A 27,421-nucleotide genomic window follows, 5' to 3' on the forward strand; every position below is an offset into this window, starting at 1 on the left:
GAATTGAGAGGAACTGAGATTAGGAGAACTTTGGGAACGGGAAAGGTTGAGACACGGGACAGTGATTTTAAACAATATAAGAACAGAAGGAACAAAACAGCTCCCAGGAAAATAGAAGTGTTTTACTGAAATGTTGCTGAGCTAGCCACCACCTAGAGTAAGATCTGGTACAGGATAATCAGGGAACAGAAAAACAACCACCACAAAACTTCCCAACCACCTCGTGCCTCATCAATATTCTGGCACATTGGACAACAGGAGTCTGACAGTGTATAGTCATAGACAGGGCTGGAGTAAATGGCATCCTCCCTTGGACCCCTCCAGCTGTCAGGAGTTCTTTCCTCTCACTTCAATAAGTCCACACTTCCTTGCTTTCATGTTTGGTGTGGTGGCTGTTATTCTTCAACCGGCTTACACACCCGGACCCACGAACATCCGCTCTCCTGACAGAATGGGGAGCAGAGGCAGGTGGATTTACTGAAATACTCTGTTAAGGGGAGCAGTGGGTGAGACAGGAGAGGTCTGCTGCCATGTGTGGGTTAGCTCCCTGGCTGGGGATTAAACTCAGGCTGTAGCAGTGATAGCGCTGAGACTTAACTCCTAGGCCACCAGGGAGGCACCAATAAGCTCCTAGTTTTTTTTTTTTTTAAAGATTTATTTATTTATGCATACAAGAGCTGGGGTACAGGCCAGAGATGCGGGGGGTGAGAGGATTCGCCAGGGACAGAGTGGGGAACAGAACAGGCAGACTGACTGAAATACACTGCTGATGGGAGCAGTGGCCGAGTCAGGAGAGACCTGATGCACCATGTGGGTTGCTCCCTGGCTGGCGGGAATCGAACTCATGCTGCAGTGGCTGCAGATTGCTTCATAAGTTGTGTCTTAACCCTTGCACCACCAGGGAGACCCCAATAAGCTCCTAGTTTTAGTATGAAAAAAGCATTGACTTTACAGACCCTTGAGTCTTGTAAACTCCTAGGGGCCTGAGGACCACATATGAAGAACGACTGTTATGGGTATTTAAGTTTCTTCCCCGGCTCCCTGAGGCATCACCAGTAAGAGGTTGGCCACCCTTCCTGATCATGGCAGGGTCATGGCAGGGAAGTGGTAGCAAGAGTAAGCAGCTGTCGTGGACTCACAGCTGGATCTGAACAGTCTGGATTACCACTTGCTGGGGAGGTTGTAAAAAGGATTTGATCTCCCAAGTCCTTAACTCATGACGCTAGGACATTGAATCTGGGGTTAAGAGGGCCACAGCAGCGTGCACTGGAGGTGCCAGTCCTCTGCGTCAGAGAGGTGATAATACATCTTTATTTTCCAGTGCTTAGCACGGGTATGGCTTAGTAAATATTGAATGAATTAATCACAGATGACATGATTGCTGGTAGGAAGTTGGCACCTTCCTTAACTGGCTGCTCTGGGGAGGACAAAGTAATTATGACTATTTGAAATTTACCCTAATGCGGTGGGAGACAAAGAGTCCATGCGGTGCAGGCAGAGGGGGTGAATGCCTAAGGGAGTGTGGAAGCATATGGCACCAGGTAGCCTCCCACAAACCTCCAGATTAGCAGGGCAGCAGGAACACCTCGACCAACCTAGGCCTGGCCACTAGGGGAGCTCTGCCCCCAAACTATGCAGTCTCACACTTGGGTCAAACCTTTCTAGTTCATTTTCTTTAGTCCTTTTCCAGGCAGGAGTTGTGACAAGGCCTCTGAGGGATTTGTGAGGCCCGAATCCAACCAACAGTAGAACCTACCAGAGCTGCCTCAGGTTGGATATTTGCTAGTTGCCTCAACCAAATCTGTGGCCACAGTTCTCTTAGACTCATACACTTCTATCTTATAGGCTTATTATTTTTAGCAAAGCTGCTTTTGAAAATTCTAGTTTGTCCGGATACCGGATTTGCTCATATACTCTGAGTAGCTATGAAGAACAGACTGTCCCTGGTAGCCAGAGAGCAGCTGCTGCAGGCGTAGGCGCTGGCCAGTGACGGGGACAATAGGAATATATCTTCTCAGGGCCAACTTTGCTGCTGCTAGGATGACTTTAGAGATTAGGGTACAAGGAGGAGGAAGTGGTCTCAGGGTGAGTTGCCACACTCTGTCCCCACACCATTTCTGAGCCACATCATGCTGGGTGACAGAATTCAATTCCATTCTCTCCCCCACTGCCCCACCTCAGGAAGCCAGGCAGAGGTTGAAGGAAGAACCTTTACTGATACACGACTTGTTTGGGACTTACAACCCCAGACCCCCCAAAGGTGGCTAGGGGTGGGGAAGACAGTATCAAAAAGGATAAGAAGGCTGTGAAGACCGGCTGGAAGCTGCTGGCAGGGTGGAGCGGGCTGGGGCCCTGGCACGTTCAGACTGAGGTACAGCAGCGTTAATAATACTCTCGGAGCGTTAATACTCTGGGGAGGGGCAGGCACTTGGCCTTAGGGGGCCCGAGGGCATGAAGGCACTTGGAGTTAGGGAAGAGAGAGGGATGTGCAGTGGGACTGGGCAGGGCCAGGCCCGGGGTTGGCAGGCACTTTGGGGAGTGCTGGGGTGGGGCAAGTTGGGCCCTTCAGCCCCGAAGGCTTTGGTAGAGGCAGGCACAGTCTCTGAGCTGGGTCTGCTTTAAATAGAAGTGGCTGCCTAGTGCTCATCTCGAAGCTCTGAAGGCAGGAACTTGTACTGTTGCTGCCGGATCTGGGCCAGCTTCTTCCGAGCTTCTTCCAGCTCGCGTTCCTTCCGAAGCATTTCTTCCTGTGCAGCAATGATCTGAGGAAGGAGATCAGGGACTCAGTTCAGCGAGCACATGCGGTAGGGCATAGGGTAGTCAGGACTTGCACAGACAACGGGCCTGCCTGGCTAATAGCGTTACCCAGCCATGCTCACCTGGGCAATGCCCCCGACCATCTTCTCCTTCACCACCACAGTCTCATTCTCCTGGTCCTCAAAGGCTGCGGCCTTCTGTGCTGCCTTTACCAGGTTATCTGAGGCTCGCTTCACTGCATTGCCAGCAGCCTAGACAGAGAGATGGGCTGAGGATTCAGGGAGGGTCCCAATTGAAAGCAGAAAAGCATGTCTTGGAGATGGCAGTTTGAAGCAGTATAGCCCAAGGTACGGTGGATGGTCAGGGTTCCTCACCTGAAGCCGTTTCATTGCCTCCGAGTCCTGGTCAGCCTTGACCTTGCAGGCTACAAGGAGCTGGGCTGTGGAGGCAGCAACCTGCTTGGCTGATGAGATGAGCTTCTCCTGGCTGGCATGGCCTTGAACAGCTGCATTGGCTGCCTCACATAGATTGTTGGTAGCTGCAGCCACCATCCGGGCCTAAAGTGGGGAGATTAGATTAACATATTCCTCTGCCCTCATCCATTCCCTCTCTAGGCTTCAAGTCCCTCTGCTCTGAGGGACCTGGTAAGTGTGGCATACTCACAGCGGAAATGAGGCCTTGGGACCACTGCCCATCATCCAGTGCATTGGCTGGAATGGCGCCCACCTGTGGAAGGGGAGGCACCTGCTCAACCTGTGTTCTCCCTACTTAAAAGCCTCCCACTACCAAGCAGGTGAGACAGCAAAGCTGCTCTCCCTATTCGACTGGGTGTCCAAGTACTTACCTTCCCTTGGGCCACCAGTTCCCTTTGGGCAGCTGATGCAGCCTTTACCAGGGCACTGGTGGCTGCCGCAATGGACTTGGCAGCTTCCAGTATCTGCTCCTCGAAGTTCAAGGACTCATCTGCCTCCTGAGATGAGACAAGGGGTGCAGAGAGATGCTGTCAGAGAAGGGCCATCGGTGGGTACACTGTGCCACTATGAGGTAGGGGGAGGGAAGGAGCAGTACTGGCCTTGGGTTTGGCCCGGGGCTTCAGCTGCTCCAGCTTTTTGGCTGCAGCCTCAATGGCAGCCGCAGCTCCCAGAAGCTCATTCTCAGCAATAACTGTGGGGTCCTCTGGGTCCACCCATTCTGTTCCTGGAGGGAGGAAAGGGCAAAGGAAGGGGCTAAGACAGAGCAGTGAGTTCTGGAGTATGAGGCCCCTGGCACCTTGGGGATGATGGGCAGGGGCTCTTCAGAGCAGTTCCAAGATCCTATCACGAGGGGTTCCCTTCCTTCCCTGCCCGTTTGCCCCTCACCCTTCATGGCCTCAGCAGCCTGGATGAGCTCAGTGACTGAGCCAGCCACACGCTTTGAGTGTCCCGTCAACTGCTGCTTTAGTTCTGGGTTTGGCTTCTGCAGGGTCTGGGGAAGGGGTGAGTAGGAAGGAGAAACCATCAGATCTTAGCTTCTAGCTAATCTCTGAAACAGGGCACTCCAGGCCTCCCACCCTTACTCCACAGCACAGCCTCCGAAATAGCACATTCCCCCATCCAGGTGCACACGGGCATCACACTGCACACAGCAGGAGACAGTGGGCTGCATGCCACTCACCGGCTGACAGGGAGCAAGGAGGATGGTGAAATGAGAAGAGATGACGGGAAGAGAAGGGGGAGGTCAGGTGGGAAGAGAGGAGATAAGAAAAGAGCAAGGGGAAGAGGTGAATGAGAGCACCAAAGCGGGTAAGAATGATGGGGCCCCAGGGGAAGGGAGACTTGGAAACAAGAACAGATTTGGGAAAAGTGGGGAGGGGAGGAGATATGAACAAAAATTAGATAGTGGCTCTGAGGCTGGTGGCAAGAGGGCTGTGTATTCGGGAGGCTGAGTGGAGGAGCTGACAACTCCTTCCTTACCAGCAGCACGTGGTCCAGCAGTTCCAGGTAGCCATTGGCACATTCCCGGCCATAGTGCAGGGCTCGAAGCCGCACGTCGGGGGCCACCTCTGGGTGGTAAGCTGCTTCCTGTATCATGGAATAATATGTTAGTTTTAGGATCCCAAAGAGCTCCAGGTGCCTAGGACTCTGCAGTTTCTCCCTGTATTCTGCCTTGAAGCTGCTTCACTGATGGCAGCTTCTGCCTCACCACTAGGATTTCTACCTTGCAGGCCCGAAGCATATCTGCAATAGCACGACGACTGAGATTGGCTGTGGCAATGACATCTTCCTGGCGACAGGAGTTGCCAGCAGCAACAGCCTTGGCTGTTGCCATAGTGATACCCTTGGTCATTCGGATAAAATCTTCAGGGGTAGAGGTCTTGGCAGGTGGCTCTGGGGAACAGAAGACCTGTTGGGGCAGAACAGGAAGAAAAATTTTAAAGTGACTGAAATTGAGACAATGGAGCAGGCTACTTGTGTAATTTGGTTCATTCAACAGACATCCACTTAGGAATTACCAGAGGTCAAGTCCTTGGAAAAGTTCACACATTCATAGTTAATATAATAGAAGGCAGGTGGCTGTCATTTCTGACTAAAGTGATTGGGGAGAGTTTGTTTGAAATTAAAGAAGTATTTTGGTGCAGCCACCATGGAAAGCTGTGTGAAGGATCCTCAAAACATTAAAAATGAATCTACCTTATGATCAAGTGGTTCCACTCCTGGGAATCTACCCAAAGGGCACAAAAACACTAATTTTTCTTAAATCATCATATTATGCATTATTAGTTTCTTTTTTCTTTTTTTAAATTGATTTTATTTATTTTTTACATCATTGCTCAAACAATATTTGTATCCCCCCCCCCCCCTCAAGTCCCCAGAATTTCCTTTACCAAAGCACCTGTGCACCATCACTTCAGTCCCCTGTGTTCCTCCCTCCCTCTGATCCCTCTCCCTGCTCCTCCCCAGCAGTATGTCTCTGATTTATAATTGTCTTATTTTTGCTTTGTTGTGAAAAACACTAATTTGAAAGGAAACCTGGACCCCTATGTTACTGCACCACTATTTACAATAGCTTAAGATATGGAAACAGGCTAAATGCCCCCAAACAGATGACTGATGAAGAAGATGTGGTATATATACACAACGGAGTACTGTTTGGCGACCAAAAAAGATAAACTCATGCTATTTATAGCACGATGAATGGAGCTAGAAGGGATTGTGCTAAGTGAAATAAGTCAGAAGGAAAAAGGAAAATATCAGATGGTTTCACTTACAGGTAGAATAGAATATAGGGAAACCGAACAAAGGGTCAAGAAAAAGACAAAACTTGCAAGCTGACCATAGATTTGTGGCATACAGCAGGGGAGTGGGAGTATGAGGGCGAGGGTCATAATGGGAGGGAAGAGCCCTAGGGACTTTGGTGATAGTCCCTTGTGTGCTGCGGTGGGAGAACTATGGGGATTATACCTGAGGGGAGAAATCAAATATTGCACAAAAACAAACAATGATGTAAGAAAATAAGTAAATAAAAAAAAATAAAGAAGTAGTTTGTGAGTTGAGGTTTCATTTCTAAACTATAGAGAAGCTTTGAGGAGGTGAGTGGCAGGGGTTGGGCAAGAAGGAGTTAGGATAGAGATAACAGGAGGACATGTTATGTACATGGTAGGACATGAATTAACCAGGAAGTGAAGGGACTGAGTAGCAAGGAATGTTCTAGAATATAAGGATGGTTACTAAAACGTGCCATTTACTGAGATGGGAAAGATGAGGGAATGATGAGATTTAGGAGGCAGAGAGTTCAGAGTTCATCTTGGACATCTCCAAGGAAAGGTGAAAACAGAACATCAGAAAGCTGAATTTAAGAAATGAGAGAGATGAGTAGTAGAGCTGAGACACCAGGTAGAGAACCCACACAGAGTCAAAGGGAGGAGCCACCAGTGGAAATGTGAACTCGTTGCTATGGCAGGAGTTGAGAGGGAGGACGAAAGAAGAGAATGGAGAAGCACAGTTGGAAGGGCTTGGAAACAATGCAAATGTGGTGGATGAGGCAGTACAAAGGTGGCTGAATTGCTGACTGGGAAGTTGTCCCCATCACAGCATGGCGGCAGGAATGGCTATTCACTGCATCTTGGTGATGATGTCAAATAGGCAGTCGAAATAACTACACTGAGAAACAGAAGTAAGCTTGTGAGAGAACAGTAATGTAGGTGGTAAAACCAGCCAAAGGAAAGCAGAGCAAAGGGCTGGGTACTTGTACAATTCTGGGAAGGCCTCCATGTTTATCAGGTTGAAGGTGATTCAGGGGTGACTATATATAGAAGAAATGTTTGAGAAGCAAGAGGAAAGCCAGTGTCAAGAAGGGCAAAGGAAGAAAGAATTCCAGAGAGGCTTGTTAAAAGAGTCAAATGCTTTGGAAATGTCTGAAGAGGTTGAAGGCCAAGACTAGAGAAAGTGGGAGGATGGTGGTAAAAGAAGGTAATTGTTGAATGCTGAGGAATAAATAGGTGAGGAGGAGAGACACAAGTGCAGCTCACTTGAGAAGTCTGGCAATGAAGGAGAGGAATGTGTGTGGCTGTTTATTTTTCTGTGACCATATGAGGCACATGTTCACAGTCTGGCCAAGCCCTGTCTCTGACCCACATCCCTCATGCCCCCAGCTTGTGCTCACCGCTAGTTCCTGCCGTATGTGCTCTGTGGTTGCCTCCAGTGCCCGTGTGCCTTTGGTGGCCTCATCTTCCACAGCTTTCACGGTCTTGAGCAATGATGTCACATTGGTCACCATCACCTGGGGATGTCAGAGGGGTGGGGGAGTGGGTCACTTTAGGAACAGGAAGAAGTACATCACTCCACTCCCTCTCTTGACGTTGTTGGTCCTTCCAACCTTGGCAGAGTTCTTGAGCTGCCACACGGCAGGGTCATCCCCGACTTTGCCTGCTGCAGCCTTCGTGGCACTGATGAGGTCTCCCAGGGCTTTGGCCACATCTTTCACTGCGTTGATCAGCACCACCTATGTGCAAGAGTGGAGGCTCGGGTCCATGGGGGGAAAATGCAGAACAGGAAGTGGTTCTGGCTAGAATTTGGGGTGTCAGGCGGATACCTGAGTCTCAGGGTCCTCAGCTCCCAGGCTGGCTGCACCCAGCTTGACCACATCAGCGAGGCGGGTGATGGTGGCCACAGAGGACTGGGCAGCCTGTGCCAACTTCTCCTGGCTCCCAGCTGCATTCTGCACCAGGACCTTGGTGTCCTCCACCAGCACCTTTGCAGTCTTCAGAATGCCCTCCCTGAGGGGACACCCAGCTAGTGAGTTCTCAAGCCTCCTCTGACCCCTCCAGCCTCTTCTGGCCCCAAGCCCCACCCTGTCTGAGTCCAGGTTCCCTCCTCACCGGTGGTCAGCAAAAGTTTCAGTGCCCTCGCGATTGAGTGTGCCGGCGGTGGCAAACATGATGGTGGTGTCGAGGTCAGCGATGATGCCAGACACAGCACTGGCAGCTGTGATGCAGGCCTGGGTGCCACGATTCCCGGCCTGGAGCGCGGCCAGCACATGGGAGACCTGGGGAGGAAGGTTGTGTGGTGACAGTGGTAGGAGCCACGTGGCAGGGAAAGTGACCTGTGCCTGGGAGGAGACTGGGAAGGGTTGGAGCAGGATCGGAATGGCTACAGGGTTGGGGAGTCAGCCCCCCAGTCTGCAGGATGAGCACAGTCACCTTCTCGGAGACTCTTCGGGCACACTCGATGAGCTCCTTCTTGGTGTAGGCGTCACTTGGGCTGCACTGCAGGGCACCTGCCTTGGTGACCACAGCAGCACAGCTGTGCCCCAGCTCCTGCACCCGGTGCTTGATGTGGGCACCTATCTGTGAAAAGGTGGGAAAGGAGACGGATTTTACAAGAGGCACTCAGTACCTCCCCTGTGCCTGGAGGAGTCACTAAGGACCTAAAAAACCCACATCGCAGACTCAGGGTGTGAGAAAAGGTCCCAGCACATAGGCTTTTCCTGTCTCACATCCTTTAGGCAGGAGGTCACCTCTTCCTCCACGTGGAGAATAATAGCACGTAGGGACCAACTGGTGCCGACTGTGACGACTGTGTTAAGCACAGTGAGGAGGCGGGGAGAAGCACTTTATGCTGGGGATTTGAATCAGAGGGCATGGATTACAACTTGGCTTGTACAGGGTGGTGCAGGGTTTTGGGGTTGGGGATTAGGTGTCTCACACTGGGATCCAATTACTTGCTTTCTTGGAAAGCCAGGAGCTTAGGGAAGGAAGAGCTCCGTGGGCTTGCCACAAGGCAGGCATGAGAAGGGAATATAGACTTGGAGTATAGTGGAGAAGCAGCCACAAGCCTGGAAGAGGGTTGGAAACTGGCAGGCAGGGAAGCCTCTAGATCCTAGGCTGTCATCTTTATCCCTTTGACTGAAGGCTTTGACGGTTCTCTACAAAGAGCCCTGATCATTCCTTAGTGAAGTGGCTCTGAGGGTGGGACAGCCCGAGGCTGACATGATGGGGACAAGGGACACAGCACTGGGATGTCCTGTGAGGAGCACGGGGGAGGTCAGAGCTGCCTCCCTCTTTACCTCTTCATTTTCAGCAGCCACAGCTGCCGGCTTAGCTTGGGAGGCCAGACGGCCATAGTCACTGGTCAGCTGGTTAGCGAGCGGGCCCAGCTCCTCAGGGCTGCTGTTTGACTTGGTTACCTGGTGATATGGAGGAAATGAAATTATTTTCAGACTCAGCTCTCTAAGGGGCAAACCTCCTGTACTCCTCTCCCAAACTTACCATCTCCTGAACAGTGACAGCAATGGCCTTGGCTGTCCGCACCATAGTTGTCTGGTAATCCACAAAGGAACCTTCTGGTTCACCCATTGGTCCTTCATCTAGCTGAAGGGGGAGGATGGGCGAAAGAGAAAAATGGTCAGGGCCTCTGCCACTGTGCTTGGGAACTCTGGCTCAGGAGAGCCTCAGTGTCCACAGGCACCCCAAGACTCTAACCTGGTTGATGGCCTGGGTGATGGAGTCCACCATGCCACCAACAACCCCAGCAGCACTGGCTGCCTCGTTGAGGGTCGTTGTCAGGTCTTCTACAGCCTCCGTCATCATCTGCACAGCCTCCTCCAGGGCTTCCTGGGTATGAGCTGCTTGCTGTGGGAAAGGGGAACGTGAGTAAATGGAGGGTGTGCTGCTGTCCTGCTTCCCCCATCTTTCCAGTGGCAGCCTGGCCTTCCCAGCCCTCAGTACCTTGGGGTTACCGCCAGCCTCCTTGGCCGTGTACAGCAGCTGCAGGGCCGACTCTGCCAAGGTCTTAGTCTGGTCCAGGAGCGCCATCTGCTGCGGGTGGCTCAAGGTCTTGGAGGCGGCACCCACTGCAGCCAGGGTGAGTGGCTCGAAGTACTGAGCCATCTGGGACACCTGAGGCAAGGGGTTGGGATGGGGCTCAGCTGGGCATGCACCCTCTTTCACTCTATCTCCTGGAGAGCCCCACTTTTATCCTCAGATACCTTGTGTCCCAGTTGTGAGGCTTCTGCCCGGGCAGCACTGGCCAGTGGCTCAATAAGATGGGAGATCTCCTGCACTGCAGTGAGCATCTGAGTGTGCAAGGCCTGGGGAGGAAGCGGACTTCAGCCCTGAGTGTCACCTGGAACAGGACCCCACTCTTCCTTCCATACCGAACTAACTAACTTCCCTCAGCAAGCTCCATCCCCTTGATGTCTCCATGAAGCCTATCCCAGAGTCACCATATCCCTCTCCTCCCAGACACAACCTCTCACAGAGCCTTCTTCCCCCTTACCTCTTGAGAGATCCCCTCACGGGGAGCAAGCTGCTGGCTGACTGCAGCAAGGGAAGCCTGGTCTAGGTCTCGCAGACAGCTATTCAGAGCTGCAATGGCCGTCTCACACTCCAGTTGCCCTGGAGCCTTGTCCCTGCAGACACATCACAGGCTCCAACTCCAAGACCATCCCTTTAAAACAAGACTAGCCTATCTTTCCCTGTATCCCCTAAATCTGTGACAAGAGGTCTCTTCCAATACTGTCTTTATCTAACTGCACCCCTCCATTCCGCCACCATGTATGTCCACAGTCACAACGGTTCTCCATGCACTCAATACCTCATGCTCGTAATAAGCTTCTTGATAGAGTCCGAGACAGTCCGGGAGTGGCCGGCCAGCACCGACCAGCTTGGGGGATCCCGGGGATTGACTGCCAGGGCCCGGGCTGTCTGGATCAGCCCCCCAGCACTCTCCAACATTGTCTTAGCAGAGATCACGATGGGTTCCATGGCAGCCCGGCCCTGGGGGGAGGAGAGGCTTGGAGTTGAGTCTTCTGACTCTAAGATGTGGGGACAGCTCACCCATTAGTTCTCCCATTGCATTGCCTCACCTCAGGGCTGATCTGGGCAGGAATGCTGGAGAACTCAGGGTTGGATGCAAAGGCACTCAGGTTGTCCACAGCCTCCAACAGAGGGGCTGTTGCTGCTCGGCACTGGGCACGGTTCTCTTCTGTGAAGGCCCCATCAAGTGCCTGAAAGTGGGAGGGACAGAGAGGGCCTCAGGAGAGACTGCAGGCCAAGGAGGCAAAGCCTCAGCTTTCTTCCTGGGCTTAAAGGATGTGTGTGGGGAACCTGGTTCAGGCAGAGGGATTTGGTAGAAGGCCTCAGGGAATGAAGAGGGGCTTAGGGAATTCAAACACTGGGGACCTTGATGGTCTTGACAAGGTTGGCGGTGCTGTTGGCCACTTCCTTGGCTGACTGTACAAACTGGCGCTTGGCGGTGGGATTGGCAGTCCGAGCAGAGGCCAGGCGGCAGCTGTTACACAGTGCAGAGGTGTGTTTGGCCACAATGGTGGCTGCAGAGAGCACCTGAGGAGACAGACACGTGGAACGGGCATGATGAGGGTGGGAGGGAAGTGTCCACACCCCAAGAGGAGCCACTTTTTGTTACAGGATGGAGAGCAATGCGTTGGAAGTCAAAATAGAAAGATAGAGTCCCCTGAAGAGTCAAGATTTGGGAGGCAGAAATGGATCTGGGGTGGGGTAGGTGGGGATGAAACACAGACACTAAAGGAGAAATGCAGAGGGTGTGCAGGAGAGTGAGTCCAAAGTTCACTGAGAAGAAGTGAACTTAGCAGTAACTGAAAGAGTGGTGAGAAACGGGCAGGAGAAGACAGTTACCCAGAGAAGCCATGTGTGGAAGGGCTCCACCCTCTCCTTCCACACATGCTTCCCTGCCAGGTCACTCAGTCCTGACGTTACCTGGGCCTGGGTACAGCCTGGCTCCCCCAAGCTTTGACAGGCCATCTGAATTGCCTGGTTTGCACGGGCAAACTGTGTGGGCTCCACCAGCCCTTGCTGTCCAGCTTGGCTGTTGGGGTCGGAGACGCCCACCAGATATGCTGCCTGTGGAGAGAGAAGGGGTGGGTGTGAGAAATAAAGAATATGTCACAGTTGGGAGCGGAACAGTGATAGTGGGGACAAAGGAGTAGGTGCAAGCTTGGCAGCCAGGGTTGTGTGAGTGGAGGTATATTAGCAAAGTAGCTACACTGTAAAAAAAGAAAAGATGGAACCTCTCCTCTCTCTCCTATTTCAGTATGTTCAAACATTCAGAAGATTAAAAAAGTAAAAACCACATAGTAAGGGTTCAATCAAACTTCTATTTAAATGTGTCTGTGTCTGTGTGTGTGTGTGTGTGTGTGCGCGCGCACACACACTCTGGGTCTTAGGGCTTTCAGGAAAAAAGTCTAAGATTCTAAGATGATGACTTCTCAAGCCAGGATGTTTTCCTGTTTTTTTTTTTTTTTTTTAAAGATTATTTATTTATGCATACAAAAGCTGGGGTGTAGGCCAGAGGTGTAGGGGTGAGACGCTTCACCAGAGACAGAGTGGGGAACAGAATAGGCAGATCTACTGAAATACACTCCCGAGGGCAGCAGCGGGCGAGGCAGGAGAGGTCTGCTGCGCCATGTGGGTCACCACCCTGCCCGGGGATCGAACTGGTGCTGTAGTGGCTGCTGATAGCTTCATAGTGCTGAGATTTAACCCCTTGTGCCACCTTAAAACATCCCCTCAAGCCAGGATGTTTTAAGGATTTATATACTCAAGCAAAATACTCTCTGTGTTGATCTCTACTTGATAATGTAGAAAAAGACAAAGTTAAGAAGTGACTCAAGTAATTGGAAATTTAGTAATTGTCACTATTTTACACACTAGTAATGACTGACATATGCTAACATATGCAAATCATATGACAAAGCTAGGGTTGGAGGGTGCTGGTGAATGCAATTATTGGTGTTGTGTGATGGCTGCCAGGTATCTCCAAGAGGGGTTTTCACAGAGTTGGCCTGGCAAAGATCACTTTTTGATTAATCTACATGCGTGGCAGGCTGCGACAAGGTAGGGAAAGCAGGGGTATTCCAGGTAGCCATCTTAGGACAATTACCTGTGCAGCTGCCTCTGTGAAGCCACAGAGGGCCTTGGAGGCTGTGGCAATGGCCTCCCCAAACTCCGGCAGGTTTCCATTCTTGGCATTTTGGGAGATGCCAGTCATGGCCTCACCCAGGACCTGAGGAACAGAAGGTGTCAGGCGAGTCAGAGCCTATCCTCAGAGGGCAGAGCAGCCTCATCCACCTTCCCACTCTTCTCTCCACTGGGCGCCTGGCTACGCTCACCTTTGAATTCTCCATCACACTGTCCAGGCAGCCAAAGTAGGACATGTCGCTGACTGGCTGGACGGGGTTCTCCAGGAGCTCCCGGACCGTCTGAATAGGGGGGTGCAGTAAGCCCGGGACGCCGGCCCCCATGACCCACCTCCCTCAGCAGCCTCAGCCCCCAGCCTGCCAGGCCCACCTCCAGTTCCCGGAGGGCATTGTCACACTCCTTCTGGCCTGGCGCCTGCTGGGTGCACATGGAGATGAGCTGGTTGATGCTGTCAGTTACTGCCCTGGGGGAGGAGAAAGCTGAGTGAGCAGGTGACAGATCACCATTCGGGGTCCTGCACACATGGAAAGTCTCCGGCTATTTCCCTCGCCTGAAACCACTCCTAAGTGGGGCACTTCTCACGAAATGCCCCCCTCCCAGGCTCTCCAACATTCTAGGCTGGGCTTCCCAGCCTCCACTAACCGGGCAGCTGCGGCCAGCTGAGTCTTGAGATTGGGGGAAGCAGGGTCTGTGGACAGGGCTTTGGCAGCTAGGAGAAGTTTGCTTGAAGACATGGAGATACCCTTCAAATTGGACATGACCTTGGCACGGTCTTCCTGATTCTGTTAAAAGTAAGAAAGTCAACACATCGTCCAGTCCTTTCATCTGTCTTTAAAAGGGATCTTCTTTCCCAGACACTCAAATAATGCTAGAGGGCAGGGAGGGGAGGCAGCCAGGAGCAGCTAGGACTTGTGTAGTAACCCAAGGGTCACTCTGTCTAACCCTTGAAATAGACCCAGTTGACACTCGTCATACCGGAGCCTGTCCTGCCATCTCCACGCCAGCTTCCAGGAAGGTGCTGAAGTCCTGCCCAAATCGACCCGAAGCTCGAGCCATGTCCTGAGGGGTGCCCCGAGAGGCCTGCACCAGTTCTGTGGCTGCCTGATTCAGCCCGGCAGCAGCTTCATTCAATCGACTCTGAGCTTCTTGAAATGTCCCAGTGCTGGGGGGAAGCTGCAGGGTCAAAGAGAAAGCTGGATGGAAAAACAGGGAATGATATGGGGCAGAGTTTGATCAAGGAACACTGGGAGGTGGGCATGTAACCTGGGAGTAACAGAGAAGGACAGATCTGGGAAGTCAGAGTCAAAGAGGGGCCTAAAGTGGAAGGAGAAGCTTGGAGTTCTTTGGCTCCGGTGCTCCCCCATTGCTTCCGTGCACCTACCGAGTCACTGAGGAGCCGCTTGCTGGCGTCTCCAATTGCTCTCAGGGCATTGTCCACATCTTGCTGGCCAGGCAGGCAGCTGACACAGCGGTTCAGAGCCTGGGTCACAGCTTTAGCCACCTGAGGTGGGAAAGGAATGGGATTACCCAAAAGGAAACAATTTGGGAATCCCCTCCACCCATGGGGCATAGCAGATAACCAGCTCTACTGCCTCTGAAAGTGAAAGAGGCAAGAGGGGGTGACTTGGCTGAACAGGCTGAAGTTAGGTCATCAAGTTTCTGTAACCAAACTTCTGCAAACTTGGTATTTAGCTAGGTCCCTGCTTTAGTCTAATAGATGGAGAAAAAGAAGGGTAGAGTCTAGATAGGCGCTCTCAAGAGCAGACCAAAGAAGATGTCCCTCTGTCAACATGGATGAGACCATCCTTCCTTTCTGATGGGATCTGGGGGAGAGGGAAGAGTGGTTTCTCTCAACACCCAACCTGGGCAAGTCGTTGCTGGCTCTCAGGGTCCCCTGGATGGCCAGCTGCCTTTTTCGCCTCCTCGATCAGGCTGCTGGCCTTGTCCAGCACATCACTGGCTGTGTCAAGCACGATGGCCTGAACTGCTGGGTCTGACGTCAGGGCAGCTACACCCCTAGCAGCCTGGGCCAGTGCCCGCAGCCCGCCTGCCACATCCCGAGCTGCAATACCTGAGGAAGCAAAAAGGGCGAGGAAAGGAAAAGCACCCTCACTGCAGGCCCTGATCCCAGTGGTTTCCCCTGCAGTCACCTCTCTCATCCAGCTCCTATCCTCCCACCTTCTTTACCATATGCCCCATTCTTGGCTCTGCCATATACCTGCATAATTCTCATTGCCCTGGGCAACCTCTCCCAGCAGCTGGGCAATGGCAGAGCTCACAGCTTTGGTGCTGTTGCCCAGGTCCTGGGCACATTTCTCCATCTAGGGATGAAGGAGAGACTCAGAGGCTTAAAAGAGAGAACTTGAGAAACTATTTGGGGACAGCAGGCTGTTTATAAATAAACAATGCAGTGCAGTGCAGGGCATTGGAGGTGGGGGTAGAGACTTCAAGGATTGAATAAGAAGGAGGTCTTAAGAATCTTACCGTCTCCCCAGGCAAAGGTTTAAGCTTGCCATCTCGAGCTGCTGCCTTCACTTCCTGCAGGTCTCTCTCTAGGTTCTGTACCACACTCAGTGCAGAATCCATCTCCAAAGGCCCGCATGCTTCCTGAGCCTACAGCGACAGGGGGTTATAGGGGGTGCAGTAGGTACTACTGAGCCACCAATGCCTCAGGTTACACATTTTAGGTTATTCTGCACAGATTCCCCATCATCCCAGGACTCCTCCCTCATCTTCCAAAAAGCAAGCCAGCTCCCATACCTTCTGGGCAGCAGTACGGAGCTCGGCCAGTGCGGTGCCAAGGTTTTTAGCACACTGACTCAGCTGCATGGCTGAAGCCTGGTCCTGAATTGTTGGCACTGAGGCCTTCGCAGCTGCCACCATCTTCCCACCTGGCTGTTGGGGAACAGGAAAGCAGATAAAGTGTACATCCTCCCTACAGGCTTGGGGTCAGGGGCTGATGATGACCAGGATGTGGTGAACACTGGGGCTTAGTCTTGGGACAGAGGCCACTGGCAGAGATTTAATTGTGTGTGGGGGGGACATCTAGGAGTCTTAGAAGAGTGGGAGGGTCTGGTCTGAGAGGTGGGGGGGAGGGCAGGTGTCTTGCCTGCAGGAAGCTCTGACTGGCAGCGATGAGGGCCAGCTGAGCACTGGGACTATCAGGCTGAGCCTGGCTCCCTCGGACACCCTGCACCAGCAGTGGAATTTGCTCCGCCACCGCCTGTAAGTGAAAATGTCACAAGAGCACCTCTCCACAAGCTGGGGGAGTCTCCCTCCTCCCACACCTTCTTCTGCCCCCAAATGCTTCCTGGAGTCTCACCTTGCAGCTCTGTGCCAGCAGGGGTTGGGGGCCAGCAGAGGCCTTGGGGGCAGAGGTTGCATGTTGAGCCGCAGCAATGGTCTGCGTAGCGGAGGCTGCAGCCTGCTTGGCCGCATGCTGTGAGGACAGAAAGTCAGGACAGGCCCCAGGCCCAGGCCTACATGCCCATGCTGTCTCCCGGGAACATATTCATTGATTCTCTCTGTGTGTCCCTCCCAGTTTCATTTTCCCCACAGTACTCACACTCTCTTGCTCCTGGATTCTCTCCCAGTCTTACCTCCAGGCGCTGCACCAGCTTTTTCTTGATGGCATTCTGCGCAGCTGCATTGGTAGCCATGCGCAGCCCCTCAGCTGCCTCCCTCAGTCTCTGCTGCTGCTCCTCACTATCAGGGTGGGCAGCTGCTCCCTGAGGGAGGTGGAGCGATAGTCACCACTTAGCACTCCGTAGATCCTAAAAGCTCCGCTCTAACCCTTCCAGGCCCAGACTTATTTTTCTGAAGTAATTTCTGACTATCCCCTCTGAAAGATAGTCCCTGGAAAGGAGTAGCCTCAGGGGCCCTGGATTCTCTTAGGAATGCTGAAATCCATTAGGCAGAATTTTTCTTTCCCTCTTTGGGGAAGGGGCCACATTTTTTCCCCACTTCTCACAGAATGCCACTAGCAGGCAGAGGTGAGCAGAGATCTCAAGAATACCAAAGCAGGGGACCCAGTTACTCCTGCAAACTGAAGAGCTGGGCCTGGGAATCTTGGGTCTTCCTGAAAGTCTCTGCTCTGGGTCCCTGTGTCTAACTGCCTAGTACTCCTCTGTTTTGCTAGGAGCAGAGGCCATGTGACTGAATGCCTCTGGCCCTTCACAGGAAGACCAGGCAGGTGGTGGCAGTAAAGTAGGGAAAGTAGAAAGAACAGACTTTAGAGTCAGGGGAGAAAAAGGGCACAGTTGCCTGTCAGTCAGCGTCACAATGAGTTACACTGGCTGGAAGTGAGGGCCACTGACCATCCACCAGCAGCCTAAGGGTGCACTTCCTTCTGCATGCTCCTCTATTTGCTGTCTTGTATTTCTGTTTTCCTGTATTTCCCCCATGAGGGTGACCATCTGGACCTTTATACTTCCCATCAGGGTCCAGTCTAGGGATCTACACAGAAGGCTCTGTACCTTGGCAGCCTCTACCATCTTGGCCGTGGCGTCAGCCAAGATCTTGGCAGCACTCAGTAGCTTGCGGGAGTTCTCCAGATCACTCTCCCCCTCGGCATCAGCCTTGATGGCATTGACCAGGTCGGAGGTGGCTTGGGCTAGAATGCGGGCCTGGCGCACCATCTCACCTAAGAGGACAGGGCACAGTTGAGGAGGCCAGAGACACTGAGAGGACCCTGGGGGTGGGATAAAGAAACATGACAGGTAGGGAGGGCTTCTCCAGACAGGAAACAGCAGATGTAGGCAAGTGAAGGTGCTTGAAATGATTTCCCTGGATTATCATTTTCTGGGTTTGGGATCTTGGAGTGGAACAGATTTCCAGGTAGATTTTGATGGGAGGAAGGACAGTCTCCAGTGGGTGTTTTCAGCAAATAGTCTTGAGAGGTTGAGAAACTCTGTGAAAGCTTTTGAGGGCAAGGGGGTATAGTGGAGAGTGGAGAAAGCTATCTCTTAATAGTGCTGCTTTCCATCTGCTTTTGGTATGTTCTTTAAATGCACCAAGGAAGGCAGAGCAGTGACTATTCTTGCTTTACAGGTGGGGAATTGAAAGTTTACTAAACACACAATGTCCCCTCCTAGGGAGCAGGCAGTCCTGCAAGGGAATGTCCAGTGAGCTCGGAGTTCCTAGTCTTTCCGTGGGCGGTGTGCTTACCAGCATCACCCATGGAGCTGAAGATGTTTTCAGTGACAGTAAGGATGGTGTCAGTGGCCTGGTCATAACGACCAGTGGGCCCAGCCCCGGTGGCATGGGCCCTCACGTGCTGCAGCAGCTCATTCAGGGCCTGGGTGACAGCAGTGGCTGCTGCTCCTACCCCCCGCAATAGCTGCCCGTCCTCTGTGGCTGCTTGGGAGGCAGACACGCAGCCTTCCACAGCTTTGGCCACCAGTCGTCCTGCTTCCACCAGCTGTTCTTGGCAGACAGGTGAGCTGATTGTAGGGGCCACTACCTGTGGGGAAGCCAAGTGTCATAAATGTAGGCAAGTGGAAAGAGGTGAGGTATTTCTGTGGGGTTTACAACAATCACTGAGTTGGGATTAAGGTCTCGGGAGAGATCAAATGAGAGGCTCTTGTGTATGTGGCAACAGCACTTCTTGGTACAGGCTAGAACAACCTGTGGGGCTCACCTTGGTACACGCCACCAGCTGGGAGGTGGACAGGGCGCACTGTGTTGCGGCAGCAATAACCTGGGTCTGAAGCCCCGAGTCCTCTGTCCGCTGGGCCACACTCTTGGCCTTGAGGACCAGGGCAGCTGCGGCACTTGCCACGGCCTTGGCTAGCTGCATCAGCACGTCCTGTGAGAAACAGCAGTCAGCCTGGCTGAGACGAGGCTCGGGGTCCAGGTACTCATCTCAGAGGCATAAGCTGTTTCATTATTCCCACTGACTCCAATCACAGGACAGCGTATGCAAAAGCAACCAGAATCTACCCCAAGCCCCTGCCTTGAGCGCACAGTAGGAGAGAGCCCTCACCAAGGAACAAACCCACACCAAGAGAACAGCCTACACCAAAGGGAGACAGGCAGGAGGCGGATACACTCGGACGGCAGTGGGGAGGTGGGGGCAGTGCTGTCACAATGGGATGGTGAGAGGAGGGGCCTCTTGGGTTCCCATCCACCCCCGGCCTCTTTTCTCCATTTCTTCTCAATCTTGGTTTGGAAGTAGTCACCCTGGAGTCTCAGGATTAAGGCCCTGTACTACCTGATCCCACTTTCCCATGCCCTGCCTGTGCCATACCTCCCCATCTCCCATCACATCTGCTCCCCAGGAGGCTGGGTGCAGAAGCGAGTGTATGCGGCTCAGAGAGGACAAAGCTGGGAAGGCCCAGGCCAGAGGCCGTTACCGTGGGGGGGTCGGGGGGAGATCGAACCCCAGCCCCTCTGGGTGCACATATCTGCGTGGGAAATCCAGGATGACAAGTCAGCTGAGGAGAATGGCATGGGGCAGGGAAGGGGGGAGCTAGAGAACAGTGTCCTCAGGGTGCTATGATCTAAAGGATTGGCAGGGGGTTCAAGAGGTCAAGTTGGGGCCAGGGCTATGTATGGGCAAAGGGAAATAGGGAAAAGATGACAGACATCTGAAAACATCATCAGTGAGGGCTAAGGGTGAACGTGTAGGTCAAGTTTGGATTTGGTGTTTCTGAATTCTCATTCCCCCCAAAAAGAGACTGGGGGTTCCCAGTGTCAGTTCAGGTTAGTTCTGAGGGGTCATTTCATAGTAGTGAGATTAGGAGCTAGGTTCAGGATCAGAGGATACCTCCTAGAAGCTGGGGTTCTGGGAGTTGGGTAGGTCACCAACCTGGAAGTGGGGGTCAGTATCACTTTCCCCAATTTGCTGCAACAGCTCCCCACTGGCCTGGCCCACGTTCCCAGCTGCTTGCAGCAGGTTCTGACGGGGCTGTGGAGAGTGAACACCGGTCAGAAGCTGCCCAGTACCTGCCCATGTGCCCTTGGTCCCTCCATGCCCATGGCTCCCACACTTCCATCCTGTAACTTGGACTGGCTTCTTCTCCTTGGGCCGGAGCTCCCTCTCCTCCCCAGTGCTGACCCCGGGGCTCCTGACCTCGGCACTGGCTGGCTGGGCAGTGCGCAGCAGCTCTGACACTGCCCCTGCAAGGCCCTTCGCTGCCTGTAGCAGGGGGCGGCCACTGCCGCCTTCATCCTCCAGCAGGGCAGCCAGCAGCTTCACGCCGCGGGACATCTCCGTCAGGTTGGAGGAGATAGTGGTGACGGCACAGCCCACTGCAGTGTAGTCTGTCTCTGCAGGGTCCCCTGAGGGGAGGGGAAGACGAGGAGCATGTGTGAGAGACAGGGCAGGCGGGCTGATGGGCTAGGTGGTACAGTCACAGTTAGTCACACACACGTCCTGTGTGAAACACACATCCCTTCCATGACTCAAGGTGCAGTCACATATGGATTCAGTCACACTCATGCTTATACACGCCCGCCTTCTCCTCCTTCACCACATACAAGGAGTTCGGATCCAGCCTACCTGCTGTCAGGTTCACCACTGAGGCAGTACCGGCGGTGATGGCATCTACCTGGGAGTGGATCTCATGCTTTGATTCGTCCATCTTGTTCTTACGCCAGGCCTTCGAGGCCTGAGGGAAAGAGAAACAAATCTCAGGATCAGCTCTACTTTGACTAAACCTAACCTGGTTTCTGCGGGGGGGGGTCCTAGCTTCAATACCATTAATCTTTCCCCATCTGCCCATACTCACAGCGTCCTGGCCCAGAGGAGGCAGAGTGTCAAAATCATCCAGCGTAGCCTGGGCGGCCTGTACAGCCTGCATGCTGGAGTTGATGGTTCCAGTGAGTGCCTGTTGGGCTGAAGTCTGTAAGACAAGGAGAGAAGTCACAGGGACTGGAAAGGAATGTTTAGAGGAAAGAGAAGGTAAAAGTCAACCAGAAGTGAAAGAGGAATACAGAAGAGACTGCCTAAGTCCTGGCTAGGCCCAGGCGGTGGTGGCAGTGGGGGCTCTCTCACCAAAGGAGGCATGTGTCCTCGGTGCATCTGGCCACTGGTAATCTGCTGCTGGGCAGGTGGCATGCTGCCCACCTGGAAATTCTCAGGCCCAGAGGCTCCGGAGCGCATGATGGCAGGCAGGGCCACAGAACCGTGCTCTACTTTCCCCACCCGGTTATATTGCTGCTGCAGGACTGTCGACCTAGAGAGGGGACACACTGGGGAGCACCCAGAGCACTTCCTCCTTGCACTCCCTCCCAGCTCTGCATTCTCTTTGCAAGTTCGGTGGTCTGGGGGGTGGGGAGGGGCTGGGTAGGGTGAGGTCTCATTCAGCCTGCGGTGAGTTCAAGAACCAGTCTAAAGCTTTCCACCCTCCCTCCCTAGGTCCTTGGTGTCAAGCCTTTCCCTCTCTGTCCCTGAGGGATGGGTTCAGCCCAACTCCCTTCATACTTTTTGGGGGACACTGAGTCCTCCAGCATAGTAGACTCCTCATCTCCTTCCAGCCCAAAGTGATCTTTGCTTTTTTTCTGTAGGGAAAAAAAGAAACGAGGGTTAAAGGAGGAATTGGGGAGAAGATAGCCTCTTTTCCCCCAGTCAGCTATTTTCCAGAACCTGGGCCCCCATCTCTATCCATCTGGCTTAGGGACAAGGTAAGGAGGAGAAGGAGAAGGCAGGAGAGGTAGTGCTCACCTTCTTCAGGATGATATCGATGTAGCCAGCAATGAGCTGTGCAATCTGCTCCCCCTCAGTCGTCTGTACTGAATAGTAGCCATCCTGGTAGTCCCCAAAGTCCTAGGGTGACAAGGTGGGGGCTTAGTGGGAAAGCATGAATCTCTTCAAGCTGGAAAAGGGTAGGATGGAAGCTCTGAAGACAAAGAGGGTCTTCCCCAGGCCAACAGCCCTCTAGAGAGAAGCCGGCCTTGTTTTAGGCTCCTCTTTTCTTAGTTTCTTCCTTGGAGGGAAATACTTTATTTCTAAGTCATGGTCTCTATGATAATATTTATGTGTTTTAAACACATGCCATTTAGGAAATCTCTTTCCCCTCATCTTGATAATCAAATTGGGAGGATATAAACACATTTCATTAAGCTGCCGTAACTGAAGGTTAGCACTAGTATCCACAGTAGCCAAAGTGCCTTTACTAATTTGTTTCTCTCATTGGGGCAAGTTGTTATCAGTTTTCAATTAATAACAGAAATATAATGCCAGGAAAGGAAAACTACTATATGTAGTTGATGCTGAAAGAAGGGAAGCTTTTCTTTCTCTCACCTCCCTCTCCCCTCCAAGTTTCCTGTGATCTCAGCCTGCTGGTGAGTTTTGTTTCACTGATTTAAAATAAGTTTCATTTGAGCCTCAGACATTGCCCAGCAGTTTTTCCTCTGCTCTAACCTGTGTTCTTGCATTAGTTTCCAAGTTCTCATTTTGACTAAAGCCATACTCATTTCCCCTGCCCTGAGGGACCCTGGGACTGACCCTTCTCTACAAATCCCAAACCCCTTCCACCTCCGACCTGACTCACCAGGGTAAAGCTCTTGGGAGAGGCAGCCCAGCGCTTGATGTTGGTGAGGTTCCACTCCTGGATCACTTCTTTGGTCTTCTCATCCACACGCATCACACACTCCTTGGTGATACCCAGAAGCCTAGGCACCAGTTTGTTCTTTCCTTTCATTTTTTCCTGTAGGCAGGGGTTGTTGTTGGTGTTATAGGTGATTGAACAAAAAGTGAATGGACAGACCAGATCTAGACCACAAGGTGGGTAGGACAGCTAAACTGGGGTGTCCGTGGGTGGAGCCAGGACAAAGCTCCTTTAGGGCAAAGGAAAAGGGAGGGAAAATGCAGGGTAGGAGTGAAGTAGTGGTGGACTGGCCACTAGGCAAGAGTTCATAAGGACTCTTTCAGAGAGCAAAAGTAGGGGTGAGAAGGGTCCACAACCCACCTTTTTTTTTTTTTTAAATTATTATTTTTATTTTTTTAATAGATCTATTTTTTTTTAAAAAAAGATTTATTTATTTATTTATACAAGCACTGGGTATAGTCAGAAGCGCGGGAGGGTGAGAGAATTCACCAGAGCCAGAGCGGGGAGCAGAGCAGGCAGAAGGACTGAAGCACACTGCTGAGGGGAGCAGCGGGCGGCAGGAGAGGTCTGCGCGCCACGTGGGACCCTCCTCCTGTGGCCGGGGAGCAGCTAGGGATCGAACCGGCGGTGCAGAAGCTGCTGGCAGCTTCGGAACCCTGCGCTCAACCGCTGCGCCACCGGGGAGGCCCCACAACCCACCTTAACCAGGAAGAAGGAGACACCATATGTCTTGAGGGAGCGGGCTAACTTCACATAGTGCACCTTGGCCTCAATCTCACTCATTTGCATACAATTCTTGTGTGCCTGAGAGTATGAAATGAGGAAAGATTTAGCAAAATATGGGGAGGATAATATCACAGGCAAAGAGTTAAGTTGGCATGTTAACTACAATGGGAGAGTATGATGGGGACATAGGAAAGGTTAGGGGTGCAGGATATGAGAAATGAGAGGACAATGGGGGCTGATGAAGGATATGCTAAAGCAACAATTCAAGGGACACAGTTAAGGAACTTGCAGACATTCTGGAGATGTGGATGGAAAGTTAGGAAGTAGGTGAAATAGAAAGCCTTTTGGGCTGACTATTCAAAGGTAGGGGATAATACCTTCCAGTTGCACAAAGATTTACTTTTCACAGTATTACAGTACACTAGCTCATTTGATTCTCCTATCATCCTATTCAGGGCAGGTACTGTTATCCCATGTTAGAGGTAAAGAAAAGAAAACAAGAATACTGAATCGAATTCTACAGCAAAAGCAGCAAAGGAGCTGTGACTAAAAGCCCAGGTCTTCTGCTTTCTTGGCACAGGAGAAGTGGGAGAATAGCTTGGTGTGGGTAGAAGCAGGGTCAGGGATCCATTTAGTCAGTAGGGTTAAGCAGCAAAGCTCCCGGGTCATCCCAAACACTTTCCCCTAGCCCCATTCACCTGGAAGATCTTACGCTCTCCCTTCTGCTTCACATACTCCTTGGGCAGGAAGTCCTTCAGGCTACACCAGAAAAGGGAGGGTCAGCATGTAGTGGACAGCATCAGGGATATGTGGGCCATGGACTGTGGGCCTAGGGGTGTGAGGAAATGTCTAGAACAGTATTATCTTTCAGAAGGGAGACTCTGAGGGAAGAGAGTCTGATTGTCCCTGAAATCAAGGTGACTTAGCATTAGCTCTTAAATGCTGCCTGTGTCTCTCCCTACAGGAAAAAGGGACTGAGGGAACTTGAGTTGGAGGCTCAGTCCCTGAGGGAAAGAGGATCAGAGCCCCATTTCAGGGAACCAAGAGCAGAAGGAGCTCACTAGAAAGATGATCAGGCACGTAGAAGCTGGGAAAGCCACACTGAACTCTATACATTCTGAGAAATACCAGTGGATGAGATTTGCCAGACTTTTTAAATCTAATGTTCCTTATGAATAGAAATGTACCCTGTTTCCCTCTGGCTACTGTAGTAAAATTAAAATTGATCAGGGAACCTCAAGAAAGTTACATGCTTGCCTCAGAGGTAATGGGCCAGAGATTTTGGACTGCAATTAAGTTTCACAGGGGCCAGTTAGGAGACAAATGGATAATGGAAGCTAACAAGATACCCACATTGGCCAAACCCTAGTGCTTCAGAGGAGGCACAGGGGAAGAGGGTCTAGGAGGTGGATCACTCACTCAAGGAAGCCGGCCTTGTGCTTCTGCTCATTGTGGGGCCCAAACTGGATCTGGCACTGGAAGCCAGCAAACTCACAGGCTTTGTCGAAGGAGACAGGGTGGGAGCCATTCAGGATGTCATCTCGTGCCTAGAGAGCCAGGAACAGGAGGCAAATGCTCTGTGTGGGCACAGGGTGGTTCCTCACCGTGCTTCTGCTCCTCTCCCCACCTTCCCCACCCCGGGCAAGCCCTCTCCACACCTGCACATAAAGGAGGTTCAGCTGTACGGGGTCCCGGGAATCCACATTCTGATCTGAATAGAAGAACTTCCTCCGCAGCAGAAGCGTCTCATGCTCTTCCACTCCCTGTTCCCTCAGTGTCCGGCCATGGTCCAGCCAGTTCACTGGGGCACCAGAGAGCCCCTCAGTGCCAAGCCCACGGCCCCCATGCTCATGGCCCCCGTGCTGTCTGTGTCTGATTGCTGGCTTTTGGTTTATTTCATTTCCTACCTTCTCTCACTAAAATGTTAAGCTCTGTGAGCGTAGGACTTTATTACTAATGCATCCCAGTGTCTAAAATAGCATCTTACAAAAGCACATATTCGATAAATAATAAACAGCCCCCCGCCACGACCCAGTCATTTCCAACACCCTCTTTTTCCATTTCCGCTTACACTCGTCATCTGTGTGCAATTTCTGCTTTAGTTTCTCCATTTTCTTTTCATCTCTCAACAGTGTCTTGTCCTTTCGTAAGGTCCCCGTCACCTCCTCCTTCTTCTCTTCCATCAACTCTCGAACCAGTGAGTATTCGTCATGGTTGGTGATGCCTGTGCGAGGGGGTGGGTTGGCAGCATCCCAGGCATGGAGCCAAGTCCTTGGGCAGAGTCGGTGCCACCCTACCCCAGCCCTCGGCCCCATGGGCCCTCTTACCAATGCGGGCACAGATGGTCATGAGCATGTCGGTGACGGTCTTCGAGTCATCCACCATGATGGTCTTCACGGTTCCATCTAGCATCCGGATCTTCAGGGGTCTCTGTTTCTTCCTGTATTCCATGGTGTCCTGTTGGGGCAGGAAAAGGAGGGAGGGGCTCACTTTAAGCTAAAGGTATTACTTCCTTTTTACATGGCCAGAAGGGAGGAAAATTGAGCACCAAAAGGAAGACTAGATGCATTAAATGAGGGATATTACGGTTGTCTGTAATAAACAGAAAGCAGTGGGAGGGTCAGAGACAACATATGTGGGGACTGAAAAAAGGAGGTATGAGGACACTGATGGAAGAGGACATGAGTGATCTTAGATGGAGTGATACTCACCCCATTTCGGAGCATGTAGTAATCCAAAGCTTTCCCAGACTCCAGCCATATGCCCTTTTTGGGGTCATCATCTGACAGAAATAGCCCAAAGTCGCTGGCTAAAAGAGAGGAAGGTTCACTTCAGACTGAGGAGGACCCAAATGTAGCCATTTTCTCAGTGACCCTGGGCCAAAAGGGGAGGGAACCAAGGAGCACAGACCTGATGGAGGGGGAAAGCCTAGGGCGACAAGAGGGTCATCTCTCAAGGCTAAAAGCCTGGGGATGAGAAGGGATGGAGGACTCCCACCCCAGGCACCTGAGTAGTCAGACTCACGAGAGCCAGCTGGGGCCTCTGGTATACGCTCACGGATGATGCGACAAGCGTCGTACACCATGGTGGATGGCTCAAACTGCATTGTCTTCACCACATTTCCAATGCTGATCTTCAGCGAAAGTGCAACCATGGTGGCGGCTTCTCCTCTCCAGCCTGGCTAGACCTGGCCCATGGCATCAGGGCATTAGAATAACCCTAATTGGAGAAGGGGAGGTCCCCAGACAGAGTCCCTTGGGGGTTGTTTTTCAAATGGACTTACCAAAGCAGGTAGCAGTGAGGTTGTTTTATTTTTATTTTAAAAAATTATTTATGCATACAAGAACTGGGGTGCAGGCCAGAGGTGCAGGGGGTGAGAGGATTCATTAGAGAAAGAGTAGGGAGCAGAATAGGTGGATCTACTGAAACACACTGCCAAGGGGAGCAGTGGGTGAGACAGGTGAAGGGTCTGCTGCACCATGTGGGTTAGCTCCTTGGCTGGGGATCTAACTTGGGCTGCAGTGGCTATGGCTGCTGACAGCTTGATAGGACTGAGACTGTAACCCCTGTGCCACCAAGGTCAGCAAAGAGATTGTTTTATATAATAATTTTAAAGAGTAAAAGATTATTAACATCAAAAGGGCTAGTTCTAACCATATAAGACATGTGAAAAGAGACTAGCATGATGGTGCAATAGGGGCAGGACTAAAATGCAATGTTACCTGAAGATACCACCCTCCTGCCCTAAAGTTGGGATCTGTGCCTCCCTTCTTTCTTCCAAATGGCTCTCTCTCCTCTCTTGTCCCCATTCCTTTCCCACTCCTGCTTGCCTTTTAATTTTTTTAATCTTACTTTTGTCTTTTCCTGGTATATTTTTTCCCTCCTACTATGTCCTGCTGGCTTTTCCCTCTCTGGGATTTTTTTTTTTTAAAAGATTTTATTTATTTATACA

At 51.9% G+C, this 27,421-nt stretch overlaps 1 protein-coding gene across 4 annotated transcripts; it reads right to left on the reverse strand.

Moving 5' to 3' along the window:
- Positions 1-2,636: 2,636 nt before the first annotated feature.
- On the reverse strand, positions 2,637-26,623 carry TLN1 (talin 1; the record flags this gene model as incomplete). 4 transcript variants are annotated; one of them, XM_084236627.1, is made up of 57 exons in its annotated part: positions 2,637-2,762; positions 2,880-3,008; positions 3,132-3,314; positions 3,421-3,483; positions 3,602-3,727; positions 3,830-3,954; positions 4,116-4,221; positions 4,710-4,817; positions 4,954-5,139; positions 7,399-7,515; positions 7,612-7,737; positions 7,828-8,011; positions 8,114-8,280; positions 8,435-8,581; positions 9,301-9,420; positions 9,503-9,604; positions 9,716-9,865; positions 9,962-10,132; positions 10,222-10,323; positions 10,512-10,644; positions 10,830-11,011; positions 11,101-11,241; positions 11,417-11,578; positions 11,972-12,115; positions 13,155-13,277; positions 13,384-13,473; positions 13,562-13,655; positions 13,835-13,974; positions 14,168-14,365; positions 14,574-14,693; positions 15,055-15,263; positions 15,411-15,513; positions 15,677-15,805; positions 15,953-16,087; positions 16,302-16,415; positions 16,515-16,631; positions 16,792-16,920; positions 17,668-17,834; positions 18,359-18,653; positions 18,831-18,998; positions 19,546-19,596; positions 20,001-20,099; positions 20,265-20,473; positions 20,694-20,802; positions 20,923-21,036; positions 21,189-21,369; positions 21,618-21,694; positions 21,858-21,959; positions 22,687-22,842; positions 23,443-23,547; positions 24,168-24,228; positions 24,889-25,016; positions 25,128-25,270; positions 25,541-25,693; positions 25,797-25,926; positions 26,181-26,278; positions 26,494-26,623. In XM_084236627.1, 57 exons carry the CDS (start codon positions 26,621-26,623, stop codon positions 2,637-2,639), a joined length of 7,677 nt encoding a protein of 2,558 aa, XP_084092753.1. The 4 variants fall into 4 exon arrangements, with proteins under 4 accessions (XP_084092753.1, XP_084092755.1, XP_084092754.1 ...); XM_084236629.1 differs by lacking the exon at positions 19,546-19,596 and having other exon boundaries at positions 9,716-9,862; XM_084236628.1 differs by lacking the exon at positions 19,546-19,596.
- Positions 26,624-27,421: the final 798 nt, after the last annotated feature.

This window comes from Talpa europaea (genome assembly GCF_964194135.1).
Source record: "Talpa europaea genome assembly, chromosome: 7".
Taxonomy (NCBI): Eukaryota; Metazoa; Chordata; class Mammalia; order Eulipotyphla; family Talpidae; genus Talpa; species Talpa europaea.